General features: G+C 37.1%; 2 protein-coding genes and 1 pseudogene across 2 annotated transcripts in view; all 3 read right to left on the bottom strand.

Annotated features, from left to right (window-relative positions):
• The window catches only part of Hells (helicase, lymphoid specific), a 38,750-nt gene extending 37,986 nt beyond the window's left edge, over window positions 1-764 (bottom strand). Inside the window, exons 1-2 of the mRNA XM_010632065.2 lie at window positions 596-764; window positions 104-225 (exon numbers count right to left, since the gene is read on the bottom strand). Of these exons, the coding sequence (XP_010630367.1) occupies window positions 104-225; window positions 596-626 (153 nt within the window). The 5' untranslated portion in view covers window positions 627-764. The remainder of the gene's footprint in view (window positions 1-103; window positions 226-595) is intronic.
• A 1,259-nt stretch (window positions 765-2,023) lies between these two features.
• Window positions 2,024-2,761, bottom strand: LOC104867689 (annotated as a pseudogene).
• A 3,843-nt stretch (window positions 2,762-6,604) lies between these two features.
• Tbc1d12 (TBC1 domain family member 12) overlaps window positions 6,605-15,998 on the bottom strand; it is a 99,395-nt gene continuing 90,001 nt past the window's right edge. Inside the window, exons 14-16 of the mRNA XM_019208677.2 lie at window positions 15,653-15,762; window positions 9,712-9,970; window positions 6,605-8,648 (exon numbers count right to left, since the gene is read on the bottom strand). Coding sequence (XP_019064222.2) covers window positions 8,580-8,648; window positions 9,712-9,970; window positions 15,653-15,762 — 438 coding nt within the window. The 3' untranslated portion in view covers window positions 6,605-8,579. The remainder of the gene's footprint in view (window positions 8,649-9,711; window positions 9,971-15,652; window positions 15,763-15,998) is intronic.

Here is a 15,998-nt window from a genome sequence, read left to right as displayed (position 1 = left end):
ACGAAAGCTCCAACTAAACACAAAAGGAAAGAACAAAAATCACATCTCCAGGAAAATCTCAATTCAGAAAAATTAACAATGATGAACTTGATTCCTAAATTACCTTTTCTAGCATCTTCCGCTCTCTTTCAAGTCCTGCGGCCTCAAGCTGTTCTTCCTCCTGTAGCATGGCTGGGGTAATCACGGCAGGCTCCGGTTGTTCAACCATTTCTGCAGCTAGGGACCCTAAGCGGGGAAAGAGTTTTATTAAACTGGATTTGAAGGTTACCAAATGCTTGCTTAACCTTGATGCATTTAAAGAGAGGGTCAAGAGAGACTACGAGGCGCCAGCATCACCTCTCCACATCACCACCAATTTTTCCTGACCCCACTTTATAAACTGGGATGTTCAGGAAAATGCAGCTCTCCGTCTAAAATGCTCTATGTCAGGAAAACAGGTGCGACTGCTAAGTGCCCCCCACTCACCTCCCCACAGCGTCTCAACGCCCCCTCAATACCAGCCCCGGGGTCGGCTCCATCCGCCAGGCTCCGCCGCAGCCTCCATGCTGCCCATCCCCGCCCAGATCGCCGCCCTCAGAAAGATTTCAACACTCACCGCCGCTGCTCGCAGGCCTCTCCGCGGGCATGGCTAGCTGCACGCTCACCAGGAACCTGGTGGACTCCTGTTGAAGGCCGCGTGAGAACAACCCACACAGAGACCCGCCGCCAGCGTTGTAACCGAACCCCCGGCCAGGGAAAAACGCGCGCTTCTCCTTCGCGGGAAAATCCTCTGGTCTCGCGATAATCCGAGCTCCCCGCCCGCCCCTGACGCAGTTACGCGAGATTTGGCGCGGTCAGTGCTTTTGTCTGGGCCACTGGGGGCCAGCAGGGAGCGATTACCTAGGTTTCTTCATAAAACGAGGTGTTGATGAATCCAGGCTTTAATTAGCACTGCACTGCCGTGTCAAAAAGCCTAGTGACTGGGAAGGCCCATTTCTTCAAGTACAGTTGTTTTTTTAAAGGGAGGGAAGGGCCAAATTATTATTACTAAAATTAAGTTTGGTAAAAATGAGAATAGGAATTTTCCAACAATTACAAGTTAGAAGGCAGAAACGAATTTAGAGAAACAGACAAATCCCATGTTTACAATGACTGTGCCACAGATTAAACATCAGTAGTGCATCAGTAAACTGTTCACATTTAGATCTTCACATTGAGATTTAATAGCTGTTTCTTGAAAAAAATCTCGGTACGTTGTACAAATAAATCAGTCTTCCATGTGCCTCAGCACAGTTAAAATTTGTCCATTACATATACAAAATACCTACCATGTTGGCAGGGCAAAATACATACTATATATATATATATTTCTTAACTATAATGTACCTCTCAAATATGAACAATATACACATAATACGTTATACAGTATTTACAAAACAAAATATAATACAAGCTGTTTGTATTCTAAACTCATCTTTTGCACTCAAATGGTACAAGGTAAATTCACATTTTTGTGCCAATATTCTTTTAAAGAGTCCAGGGATTTGGGAAAAACTGTGTTTTACACACATACTGAAATCTAAATTTGAACTTTCAGGAGCATTTTTAAATGTACTACCATTAGCTCTCTCTTTTGTTTTTTTTGTTTGTTTTTTGAGACAGGGTCTCACTATGTAGTTGAGACTGACCTGGAACTCACATGTAGTTCAGGCTGGTATCAAACTCACAGCAATCCTCCTGCCTCAGCCTCCGGAGTGCTGGAATTACAGGTGTGAGCCACCACACCCGGGTTACTTTTTGATGGAATTTTCAACACTGCTTCCCATCCAGTGACTAGGAGGGCTTTGGAAAGAAAACTAGGGGACTGCGGATCACTGAACTTTGCCGCAGCATAGTTTTCCTTTTGGCCCACTTGTTAGAAATGCTGATTTCTTCAAGTGCATATTTCTTTAATGTGTTTTGTTTTGTTTTTGGTACCGCAGATCGAACTCGGGCCCTTGCGCTTGCAATGCAGGCGGGGAAACCACTGAGCTAAATTCCTGGCCATATTTTTAATGTTTTTCAGTATTTTTAAAAGGTTTTCTTTCCTGCTTCTGTATTCTATCATGTGAAACAGAATCCTGCCAAGTTATTCTCATTCCTTTTTACAGAGGCTATCTTGGTTACTAGCAAGTTACATTTGCTTTTCCGTCTGTTTTTCTTTGGTTGTTCATACAAGTGTATACCAAAAATTGGCAGTTGTGGAAGGACAATTTTCTCCGATTTTCCCATCTTTGATTTTAAAACCTCTTTCCGAGCGGGGCTTGGCCGGGCATCAGACTCACTCAGTTGGGGCTGCGGCCGCTGGGCCCGGGGCGGAGGCGACGGCCTAACCCGGGATCTCAGGCGCTCTAGGCTGGGCCGGTGCTGCTGCTCCAGGTGGAAGTGACTGGGCAGCTGCCCCGCGGGGCTGGCTCGAACCTTCTTCCACCGCTGCTTTGGTGCTGCCTGCGGGGCTGGGCTGCGGGGGGAGGCAGAGCTGCTGCGCGGCTGGGGGAGGGCAGGGGCCGTCTCCCCCAAGAAGTGGGGAAGGAAGAGAGTCCGGGTCAGCGCCCGGGTCCGACATTCGGGTCACAGGCGGCGGAGCTGCGGTCACCGCCCGGAGAGTCCCGAAGTAACCGCGGGCAGAAGGCGCAGGATGGCAGCTCAAGACGAGCGGCTCCCGCTGCGGGACGAAGACGACAGTCACAGCGCCAGGCGTCTGCAGGCTTGGCAGGAAGAGGAGAGGAAGCGAAGCCGGTGATCACCGGGCGGCGGCGGTCGCTGCGGAGAGCCACGGAGGAGCGCAGATGGGAAGGTGGCGGCCCAGCAACCTATGTGCAGTTTTTGATGATGGTTTCGGAGTAAGCTTGGCCTCTCACACACCGGCTGACGAGACTGAATGCCCCCAGCCGATGCACTGGGAAAGATGCACTAGTACGCAGGTGAGGATGTCCAACAAGAATACTGCCAAGGTCGAGTTCAATCCCCGGTACCAAAAAAAAAAAAAAAAAATACTGCCACTCGTTGAACATAGTTCACAATTTTGAGAGAAAATTCTCCGGAAATGGCCTAGAGGAGGGTTCTTACGGGTGGTGGGGAGAGGGGAAATAGGAAATTCAGATTATGGCAGGATTCAAGAAAGTTGTTTAGATTAAGGGAAAGCTGAATGCAGTGATAGCCAGCAGATTTAGGAACCAAAGAGCAATAGTGCTAAAGGAGCGGGATGTTTCTTTTGCTTAAGCCTTCGACTCCAATTTTTCGTCTGTAATCCCTTACCAAGATTTCGTCTCTGCTCTCCCAACCCAATCTCTCAGAATTTATGGTATGCCTGTTTTCATTTGACTCCAACTACTTTAAAGATTGTATCTGTACACAATTTAAGACTTTACAAGGCATGTCCTACATAACCGTCTTCAGCAGCCTTCTAACACTATTAACATTATTTTTATTCCCACATTACAGGTGAGAAAAATTGATGAAGTGTAACATCAATCACTCTTAAACCTACCTCCATCTCCAGTTGTATGTCAGAAGTGTAAAGCCATATTATGTCATATTTCTTTTGACTTTTAAAACTACTTATGTGAATCCTTGAAGGGTAAACATGGGCTTGGGATGTAGCTCAGTGCAAGGTAGAGTACTTGCTTAGCATATACAAGATCCTGGGTTCAACCCCAGCACAGCAAAAATATTAAAGAAAGAAAACAAACAGGTCTCATTGAGACTGACAGATGAAATGTGAACATATTCTATCTCCCAAACTGTTAGATGTCTGGTACATAGTTTGTATTCTCTAAAATCGAAGAATGAATTCTAGGAACAACAGAGGTTTAAAAGTAGGAAAATATTTATTGAGGGAGAAAGATATATCTCCTGAGAGAGACAGGAGGGGGCTTCTCTTTACAGGGAAGTTTTATAGAGCAAAACCCACATGGGTACAACGTGGGTTACAGCTGTGATCAACGTTACAAGTATAGTCCCTTAGGTAATAGCGATTCAACAAGGAACAGGGAAGCAAGTCAAGTAGCAAGAGTACATGGAAACCATAAAGAACTTCTCCGATAGGTGATAGATCTTGAGGTCTTGGTCACCCACTGAGGGGACTGATGCTTATTTAGTATAAGTGCTGCTGAAGTGAGCAGACTGATGCCTATCTAGACTTTAGTAGGCCAGGTGTTACCGCTTATCTCAAGTCCCTTGGGGGAGGGTGTAGGCCTGATCCTTTTTGTTTGATGCCTGGCCTCCACCTGATGTGTCTCCAGCCACAGGTGTAGGGTGTTTTTTACCTTTCGTCCTGAATTTTTGAGGGCTCAACCCTGTCTAACTGCCTATTGTATTTATATGTAACTTAGCCGTCTATAATAAAACTACACATCTTATAATTTAAAAGTGTAAATCAAATGCTATCATTTCCTTGCTCAAGATATTCTAATGGCATAATAAAAATCTAAACTCTTTCTTTGGGCCCAAGAAGTTCTAACTGATCTGATCTCTTCCCATCTCTCCAGATTCAAGGACTGTTCAAACATTTTTTTTTCCCCTGTGGGTTACTGAGGACTGAACCCAGAGCCTTGCACGTACTAGGTAAGCACTCTACCAGTGAGGTGCATTGCCAGCTCAAACTTCACCCTTTTATACACAATAGACTTCTTGCCATTTCTTAGTCTCTTAACCTTGAGTCTGCCCAATCTTGCTTTTCCACCTAAAAGATGTCTAAGTCTTTGTATAGCTTATATGTCAAGTTTTTTTGTATGGCTTATATTTTCATTTGATTCAGATCCCCACTTAATGTCACTTCCTCAAAGGAGAACTTTTCTCTAAACATTTATCCTGTATTCTCATGACCTTACTCTTCATATTTTATTCTAATATTTACTACTTATCACCATATGACATTGTTTTATAGTTGTTTGTTGCTTGTACTACAGTGTAAACTCAGACCCGAAACATTATCTATTTTATTTACTATTTAGTTACTAGTACCCCCAAATAGTTCCTTGCTTTGCCTATGATAGATATGAGTGATTGGATTATTTTTATTTTGGTCTATTTCCATTGAATTTATCTTTCATTTACAACTGTCACTAAAGAAAGATTATGCATCAGTGGTGCTGCTGCCTGCCTTGCAAGCCTAAGGTCTGGAGTTTGATCCCAGGTATAGAAAAAAAAAGAGAGAGAAAGAAAGAAAGATGTGCAACTGACCAGACAGTCAACTCAAATTATTTCTGGTTCACTTAAAAATTTCAACATTTAAAGATTGGTTAGAATAGAATGAACTAGTAGAGGTCAAAAACTGGAATATTGAGCTGGACTCAGTGATGTATACTGGTAATCACAGGTACGCTGAAGACTCAGCAATTTAGCTAGACCCTTTTCTCAAAAAAGACTGGGGGATGTAGGTCAGTTGTAATCCCCAGTACTGTCCCTCTAAAAAGGGGTATGGGGTTGGGAGTGTAGCTTACTGGTAGAGCAAATGCCTAGAGCATGCAAAAATCCAAAGAGGAATAGCAAAAGATTAGAAAAGACAAAGGACAAAATATTTCTACAAAGGATTGATTTAATGGTGTTACAAGGGACAGATCTAAACACATTTTTCAAAAGAAGACATATAAATGGCCAGCAGATACATAAAAAAAAAGTTCAATAAAACTAATCCAGGAAATGCTAATTAAAACCACAATGAAGATTATCTTACTCCAATTAGTATGGCTATTATAAAAAAGACAAAAAATAGTAAGTACTGACTAGGATGTGGAGAAAAAGGAACCTTGCACATGTTGCAGGGAATATGAATAAGTACAATCATTGTGGAAAGCAGTGTGGAAGTTTTCAAAGAATTAAAAAATACCTGGGTTTGGTGGTGCACTCCTGTGATCCCAACACTAAGGAAGGCTGAGGCAGTAACACTACAGGTTCATGCCTAGCCTGGGTAAATAAATTAGTGACTTAGTGACACCTTGTCCTTTTTTTTTTTTTTTTTTTTTTTTTTTTTTGGTACCGGTGATTAAACTCGGGTCGTTGTGCTTGCAAGGCAGGCCACCGAACCACTGAGCTAAATCCCCGGCCCTAACCTTGTATTTAAATAAATAAAAAATGAACTGGAGATATAGCTCAGTGTGAACATCCCCAGTACCTCAAAAATAAACAATAATAACAAAATTAGCATATGATCCAGCAATACCACTGTGTATATATACAAGAAAATTCTTTTTTTTTTGGTACCTGGAACCGAACTCAAGACCTTGTGCTTGCCAGGCAGGCACAGTGCCACCAAGCTATATCCCCAGCCACAAGCCCCCATGCGCATGTATCCAAAAGAAATGAAATTAGTCTGTTGAAAAGACTTCTATACTCCCATGTTTAATACAGCACTAATCATAATAACCAAGAAATGCAAACAATCCAAATGTCCATCGACCGATGAATAGATAAAATATGGTGTGTGTGTATATATATATATACCATGTAAAACTATTCATAAAAATGATGAAAAATATGAAACATACAAGCAATTGGAACACCATTTTCATATTATCTTCTATTTAGGAAGCTATTTTTAGATGAAAATAGACTTCAAAAAAAAAAAAAACGGAAACCTAACATACACTGACCATGAAAATAATTACTTATTGCCCGTACATAAAGTTGAAGGGAGGAAGACACAGGACAGTATTTTAGCTGCCAGTACTGAAAGTCTCAAAAGACCAAAAACCTACTACATCCTTTGGAAGAAAAATTTGCCTTCACCTTACCCCCTGCCAAAAAAAGGATATTTTTTTCCCTCCTGATGTAGGTAACTAAACCAGATATCCTCAAAATAATGAAGACTCATTTTCAAGTAATTACTCTGCTCGCAAGTTTTATTTACACAGTAATTGTTACTAGTGGTTTTTAGTGAATTCCTTGTATTTACATTTTATATACACATTTATATTTGAAAGGTAAAGAAACTGTACAATAAGAAAAAATACAGGAAATACATAAAAGTAAGATTACATTTAGGCAGGTCCTATAACCTCAATGAGATTACTGCCAGAGGTTATATTCCCTCTATCAGGGACACCAATACCAAGGAAACTGTTACCAGAGTTGAAAGGTCATCTTAAAACCTATTAAAACCCTGGACACTCCCTCAGTATTTTATTACACTATCACTTTCCACTAAGCAAGCCCCTGTAACAGGAGTTAATTTCTGAGGGTTCCACTAGTAGTCCCTAGGCTAGAATGACCCATAGGGTAAAAATATATGGGTACCCTCTGGTCCCAAACTCCTACTAAAGAGGCAGTCACTACACTAACAAGGATCTGAGGCTTGTTAGTTGGAAGACTATACACACAGATATCACTAACAGAAATAGTGTGCTTAATATTGCAACATAAAAACTATAACTTTAACTATTAGCCACATAGTATGTTATAGATACCACTTATAACACTCATGATTGAATTTAGATTCAAAACTTATTACATTTAATGCCAATTTATCGAATATTAATAATGTATTTGCTATGCCATCAAAGTTAGACTCAAAAATAAAGTTGATTTTACCTTTTTACTCTTATTTCCACTGATTAGAAAAATTATGCATAGTATTTCACAAGTCATGGACTTAGCTAAGTATAAGATTTCAAATTTCAAATGAATTAACAAAATTTCATTTCTATAAACAGAGAAAGACTTTTAACTTAAAAATGTAAAGTTTTTTCAGGTAGTATGCTACTTAAGAACTCCCAGAATTCATTACTTTTTACTCTTACCAGTGAAAAGCCTCATTTATATTTTAGACTTATTCTCAAAGTCAAGTCTTCAGTCCACTAAAGTGCAAAGAACTTTCATTCTATTAATTTGTTTTCTTAATGTTACATTTCTAGGTGAACACTTTGTTAGATTAGAAATTGAAAGGCTAAAACTCTTTCAGTGACAAGAATTCCTTAAGGAAGATAAATTCCCTTCAAGGACAATTAGACATAACTGTGGTGGTACTAAACCTAAACAAACAAGAAACAATTTTCCCCCAGTATTTCCAGTTCCCAGATCATTCACATTTGCTCCAAACTGCAAACGAAGATACTCTTGGTGACTTAGTGTAAATGGAAAGTTGCTTATTCTTGGTCTTCAATACAATCTTTTAAAGTTTGGAACTAGAGATAACATCTGTATTAAAGCACTTTGGAGGTTGAAGTAATATTGAACAATTCTACTCTGACCTTCAAAGTGTCTCTGTGGTAATTATTAAAGTAAAGATGTAAAACTTTGAAGAATCTTTGAAGCTATTTAAAAAATTTATTGCATTAAACTGTTTATTCCAAATTATGGAGTCTAAAATATCCATTTAAACTTTTTTCTCTGAAAAAAATGGGTATCCCTACGAAATACTTTTTTTTTTAAATTAATACTGTCAATATATTACTCATTTCATTACTTTGGCCATGGAATTTTAAACCAGCAGTTTTCCACTTCCTGATTCTGATCAATTTCTTCAACATTGTTTTCCATGCTTTTTACACAGGAAACAAAAATAACTTGTACTCCTCAAAAAAACACTGTTTATAATTCAGTTAGTCTGTTAATTTTGAAGATTAGCTTTTCAGAGCAGGACTGCTGTTCTTCTCTCCTTCTTTAATATCCTTCATAACAGATGCAAAAACCTGGAAATTAAATAAAATAAAGATTAATCCTCACAAACTACTACCCAAGCTGGGGATGTAAGTCGGTGCTAGAGTGCTTGCCTAGCACGCATTAGGCTCTGGTTTCCATCCCTAACACCGTAAAAAAAGATTGGAAAAAAGAGAAACCTACCACACAAATTAGAGAGATTTAAATAACTATAGCTTATTAACATAAAAAAGTTTTAGTACACTTAACTACATCCCCTGAAAGATTATTCTCAATCCCCTTGTTTTTTCAAATCCAATTATATGAAATATAATTATATTCCAGTTTTCATCAATTGACTAATACTCTGATCTGGTAACACCACATTCTGAACCAATATTCTTACATTTCATTTTCATGAGCAATCATTGATGGATCAAGAAATAATGCTTACTTTATGTCATTTAATTTAGATGTGCAGTATATTTGCTTACTCAACAAGATTAAGCATCTGCCCTGGATGTGGTGATGCATGCTTGTAATCTCAGCACCTGGAAGTCTGAGGCAGGAGGATCACAAGTTCGGGGCTAGCTTCAGCTAATAAGTGAAGGCCAGTCTGAACTACATAGCAAGACCAACTTTAAAAAGAAAAAGATTAACCACCTAAAAAGCCAGGGTCATATATTAATCTACAGAAAACTCTTAGTACATAGCAGTTTTTATTAAAATTATTACCTATTTGAAATAACAAAGTAATTATATAACAGCTCTGTGAAGAAATTACTTTTCTGGGTTGTACTTCAAAAATATTACTGGATTTACATAATAAAACCCTAGGTTTGGAGAGATGGAAGGACAATCTATATTGAACTCTTGCTTTTTCAAAGACAAACATTATTTTTCAAAGATAACATTTATTTAAGCACTAAAACTTGAGAAATATGTAACTTTTTTTTTTTTTTTTTGGTACCGGGGATCGAATTCAGGTCTTTGTGCTTGCGAGGCAGGCAGCAGAACCACTGAACTAAATCCCCAGCCCAATATATAACATTAAAAAAAAAAAAGTTAAACAATTGTTTTAACATATTTATTTGAAGTAAAAACATTTCACTGTACCTGAGTCCATTTTTTGGTGCTATTCTGCATCTGAATTGCTGCAATACAGCTGAATAGCTTTTCTGATGTGATATCTTCTGGTAATTTAGTTAGAAACTGTGCTATATGAATAAAGTCCATCTGTAGAAGAATATCTTCATATAACCGGAGGATTCCTAATCCTGTTCTAAATAAAAATTCCTCTCCATCTCTGCAAAATACATCCCAGACTCGACAGGCCAGATCCAGTGGTAGTGATTTGCTATATAGTGTGAAGATCCTAAAATTAGGTAGAAAATAATTTGTCATTGAACTTTTTCATTCATTGATTCATTAAGCATTGTTATAGGAAAAAAACTGTTTAGTGATAAAAAAGCAAATAAAATATGGATCTGCCCTCAAACTTGAATAGCAGGAAATAATAATAAGTAATAAAATTATGTAAATTTACCTTACATTGAGGAAAAGCCTAATACAATCAAGAGTAGTAGAATACCCTTATGGTTAAAGGTATGGTCTTGGAAACCAGAATAAGAAAGCTTGATGTTCGAATTTGCCACTTAATTTTATTAACTTGAGCAAGATATTTAGTCTCATTGTGCTTCAGTTTCCTCATCAGTAAACTAAAGAATAATTGTTCCTACCTTAAGATTAGTTTGAAAATTAAAGGAGTTGATAAAGTGCTTAGAAGAGTGTCTGACACATAAGAAATGATCAGGACTAGGGCAGTAGCTTAGTGGTAGACTGCATGCTCAGCATGTGCAAGGCTCCGGGTTTAATCCCAGAACCAAGTAAGAAAAGAAATGCTTATTATTTTATGAGAAAACTAAATATCATTTTTCAGTAACATAATACAAACACATAAAGTCTGACTTTTTCCCTTCCATAAACATCCATCATTTTGTTTTATTTTTCCATCAGAATCACTGAAATGGTTCTTCTCTTCCTTTCTGACAATCTCTCACCATGAAATTCTTTTTTCCATGGCCTTTCAGATGGCATTCTCGTTGGGGAAGTTGGAAGAATAAGTACTAGAATACTTGTCTTCAATTTGCCTTGTCAAAGAAAGAAGGAACGTAACCTTTTTTTTTTTTTTTGGTGGTGGTACTACTGGGGTTTGAACCCAGGGCATTCTCACTGAGCTACATTCTCCAGCCCTTTTTATTTTGATACAGGGTCTTGCTAAGACCCTAAGTTACCCAGGCTAGGTTTGAAATTGCAATCTTCCTGCCTCAGCCTCCCAGAGTGCTGGGATTATAGGTATATACCACCAGACCGGGCTAGGATATAACTTTTTACTTTGATTGCGTGTTTATTTGAGGTAATGCTGAGGAATTTGAGGAAGGGAACTGAAAACTAGTCTCATAAACAACAAACAAGAACATTTAGCACTATGATTTACTCATTTTCCCTTGTAAAAAAAAAAGTAGTAAGTTCAACAAAGAGTGAAAAAAATCTTCTCTACTTCTTAAATTATAAACTAACATTTAATTGCATAACAAAAGATATATTCTTCATAGTACAGAGAATACTAACTTCACTGTTAAAAATGACAAAGGGTAGGGCCAGGGATTTAGCGCAGTGGTTCCGCTGCCTGCCTCACAAAAACACGGACCCGGGTTTGATCCCCAGCACCAAAAAAAAAAAAAAATGACGAAGGGTATAAGTAGTGCCTAGACAGCTGTTAATACACAGTAGTCATTCTCTGTATCAGTTGTGATCCTAATATGTCACATATTCCTTCCTCAAAATTGAGAAGTTAGCGTTTTTTTAAAGTCCCTTCCTGACAAAATTAGTATCTAACCTTGGTTCTTTGGGTTTCATGATTAGCTTGGGGTCCTTCCTAGAAGAACACTAATGTTCTTAGTGGAAACTGAGGCACATATATTGAAAACTTTTTTTAAAAAACCTAAATATTTTTTCATTTTCTCATGTTTTTTTTTTCTTTTCCCAAATGAAAAAATGGAAATAAAGTATTTATAAATAGGGAAGGGAGGAGGGGGTGAAGGGAGGGCAGGGATAAGGGAAAAAATGAGAACCAAGACCTGTCATGTAACGGTACAAAAGCCCAATGATGAATGTAACTGTAATGTATACCTAAAACGTACCAATAAACAAAGAAAAAAAAAAACTAAAACTAAAACTAAAACTAAATAAATGAAGGGCCAAATTAGGAAGTTGTGTGACACAACATTTGATCAACCTATTTTAGGGTTAACTGCTCTGTCTCTTTGGCAAAATATTTTAGCCATTCTAAAATCAATTGGCTACTACTCACCAGGCAAACCTTCCATGTTAGAACAAAAAGTTTTGTAGAATTCAGCAGTGAAGCCATCAGGCCCCAGGTGTTTCCTCATTCGTTAAGTTTTTAATTACATTTTCAATTTCATTGATTGATATTGGGTTGTTTAGAATTTTTTAGGTCTTCTTCATTCAACTTTGGTAATTCTTATGTATCTAGGAATCTGTCCATTTCTTTTATGTTTTCCATCTTATTGGCAAATTGGTACTCAAAGAAGGTATTGATGATCCTCTGGATTTCTGCTGGGTCTGTTGTAATTTCAACATTTTCATTCCTGATTGCATGGATTTGGGCCTTTTCTTTCCTTTTTTTGATAAGGTTGGCTAAGGGTTTGCCAATTTTCTTTATTCTTTCAAAGAACCAACTCTGCTTCATTGATTTTTTTGTATCATTAAGTCTCCACTGCATTGATTTCTGCTCTGATTTTCATAATTTCCTCCCTTGTATGACATTGGGTTTGTTCTGCTCTTCTTTTTCTAGAAGCTTGAGGTTCAGCAGTAAGTTGTTTAATTGAGCTCACTCTGTTTTCCTACTATGAGTACTCACTGCTATGAATTTCTCTCATAAGACTGCTTTCATTGTGTCCCATACATTCCAATATGTTGTATCGGCACTGTCACTTGTTGGGAGTGATGTGTTATAGATCACTATGGTGAGGCCTAACTTATCTTTAAGTGGAGAGCATGGTGAAGGAAGGTCTGGCCAAGAAGACTATCTTTTTGTTTTTATTTATTTGTCAGAGAAACATCAAGCATTGTCTTTTATAGACCCTGCCATTTCTTTGTTGTTGTTCTAATCAGACATTTTGGGTTTTCTTTTTTTATCTATATTATAAATAAAGGTGTTGAGGTTAGGCCAAACTTTTTATCAGGACAAAGAGTTTTTATCTGGTCTCAGTTATATAAACTTTACTGTCTTTGTCTCCTACAGACCCTAGCCATTCTCGCTATTCCAGACATCCCCTTTCAGTTTCCTTATCTACATTATAAACACAGGTGCTGAGGATGCAAGCCAAGCTTTTTGTCTCATCAGGATAAAGAGTTTCCACCTGGCCTCAAATATATAAACTTTACTGTCAACAGTTTTCTTAATCTTTCACCATCATTACTCTGTGAACCCTATGGCCACCTCTATATAACCACCCTCTGACAGTCATTTAATTGTAGAAACTATCTAATTTCTTTTTTAATTTCCTCTGTGACCCACTGGTTCTTCAGAAGTGTGTGTTGTTCAATTTCCATGTGATTATGAAATTCTTGTGGTTCCTTTTGCTACTGATCTCCAATTCCATTGCACTATGATCTGATAATAATATTTAGGGGATAACTTCATTCCTTTGCATTAACTTAAACATATTCTATAAGCAAGTATGAGGTCTATTTTGGAGAACATCCCATGTGCAGCCAAAAACAATGTGTATTCTGATTTTGTGGGGTGGAATACTCTGTAAATCAGTTAAGTCCATTTGTTCTAGAGTTTCATTGAGTTCTAGTATTTCCTTATCTTTTTTCATCTGTCTATTATGACAGCAGGGTATTGAGGTCACCCACTACTACTGTATTAGTGCTTATTTGATTTTCATGTCCATTTGTATTTGTTTTATATAGTTGGGTGCACTATTGTTTGGTGCATATATATTTATGATTGTCATCTCTTCCTCTTGGATTGTTTCCTCTACAAGTATATAGTGTCCTTCTTTCTTTTAATTAGTGTTGGTTTGAAATCTATTATATCTATAAATAAAATAGCTACTCCTTTTTTTGTGTGTTCCTGCCACATGAAGTATTGTTTTCCACCCTTTAACTTTCATTCTATGAGATTCTTTCTGAATTGTGTGTTTCTTGTATGCAGCATATTTTTGGATCTTGCTTCTGATCCATTCTGCCAAACTATTATTTTGATTGGTGAATTAAGACCATTAACATTGATGACTGTGACTGTTATGTATTGACTTATCCTTGTCATGACCTTTTCTGTTGTTGGAGTCTTCCCCTTTGCATTTAATTTTTTCTTTCACCTGATGGATTCATTCTGTTGGGCTTCCTGGGGTTGTGACCCTCGTTTTCTTTTCCTAGGATATTGCTTAAAAATTTTTTGAGTGCCAGTTTGTTATTCGTGAAGTTCCTCGGGTGTTTTGTCATGAAAACATCTTATTTCTCCACTGGTTTTGTTTTTATTTGTTTGTTTGTTTTTGGTACTGAGGATCGAACTCAGGTCCTTATGCTTGCAAGGCAGGTGGGTACAACCACTGAGCTAAATCCCCAGCCCTCTTCACTGATTTTGAAAGACAGTTTTTCAGGGTACATCAATATAGGTTAGAGGTTATTTTCTTTTAGGGCTTGAAATACTTCACTCCAAGCTCTTCTAGACTTGAGGGGTTTTCTTTGTTGAGACATCTCTTATGATTCTGATGGGCTTTCCTTTATATGTGATTTGTTTCTTTTCTCTAACTGCTTGTAGTATTTTGTTTTATTGGGATTCTGGGATCTTGAGTATTATATGCCTAGATGTAGATTTTTTTTTTTAATCACAGCTAATTGGGGTCTATATCCTCACTTATCTGTATGTCAAATTCATTTCCCCTACTTGGGTAGTTTTCTGCCATTACTTTGGTGAACAGTTTTTGTTTGTTTTTTGTTGTTTTTTTTTAATGTTGTTTGTACTATCTCCTGTTTCTGCATTGACTCTAATCAGTCAGTTTATAATAGCTAAAACTTGGCAACAGCCCAACTCCCCAACAACTGGATAAAGAAAATGGGATGTTTTATAAAATGGAGTACTACTCAGCCATAAAGAATGAGAAACTACAGACATTTATAGCTAAATGGATGCACATACTAAAGTGAAATAAATAGGACATGTGTAAATACTGAGTCGTTTCTCTGATGTGAGAACCTGAAAGTGTAAATGAGCATCAAAATATATAATATATAATGTGAAACAGGAAGAAAGGTCAAAAATGGAAGGGAGAATGGGAGGGGTAGTGTAAAGGAAAGAAGGGAAAGGAATAAATATGAGAAAAGGAAAAAATGGAAACAAAGTCTTTGTAAATAGGGAGGGGTTTAGGAATGGCAGAGGAATGAGAAAAAAAATAAGCAAGATATATCGTCTAAAGGTACAAATTCCCAATGATCAATGTCATCATACTGTATACTTAAAATGAATCAATAAACAATGAATAAAAAAAAAGAACAGAAAGTTTCGAATTGAAAAGATGAAAAAAGACATTAGCACCTAAATAAGTCGTTTCTGTCAGAGAGCTAAATAAGTCTTGAAAAACAGGTCTTAGTAAAGATACACTGTTCATAATTCCTTACATTTTAAGAATAAAGAAACAGCAATCTTTCTGAAAGCTTAACATATACTAGACACTGAATGAGATAATCCATGTGAAATACTCATACTATATCTCAAAATACAGATATTACTAATCCATTATTTGGATAATAAAATAAAACAAACTGAGAAATTCTAATTGCAACCCAGATTCCATGCTCTTAATCAAATACATCCCCACAAAAATATGGGAGTTTTCTTTTTCTAAAATAAGATTTTTTACACGTATTATCCCATTCATCAGATTTAGTATAGTTCCTAAAACACACAAAAAGTTAGATTATTTTCTTTTCATTATCATTTGTTATTTATGTTATGACTTACCAGTCTATCAAATATATATCTGGTGTAAGACTGTAAGACTTGAAATGAAGAAATAGTTTGGAGAGATTTTCTTCAAAGAATACTTCAAATGTTGCAAAATATTTCAACATCTATAGAGAGACAAATCAATCAAGTTATGAAAAGATATACTCTAGAAACAGAGAAATAATCCTTAAAGCTTAATAGCACATTTTGTGTATTAGCACTGTGAGTCTTCTCATCAAGTAGTCCTTAAAACAATAATTCAATGAAATGTTTATATTCAGATTATCTTAGTCTTCTAATTATTCGTTTATATTGTTTCTATTCTTTTGTTGTTTGATTTTTTTTTTTTTTTTTTTTTTTC

This window comes from Fukomys damarensis, unplaced genomic scaffold, assembly GCF_012274545.1.
Source record: "Fukomys damarensis isolate Sample0158 unplaced genomic scaffold, DMR_v1.0_HiC HiC_scaffold_20, whole genome shotgun sequence".
NCBI classification, from domain to species: Eukaryota; Metazoa; Chordata; class Mammalia; order Rodentia; family Bathyergidae; genus Fukomys; species Fukomys damarensis.
The sequence above is the reverse complement of the archived record's forward strand: the minus strand, read 5'-3'. Positions and strand labels throughout refer to the sequence as shown.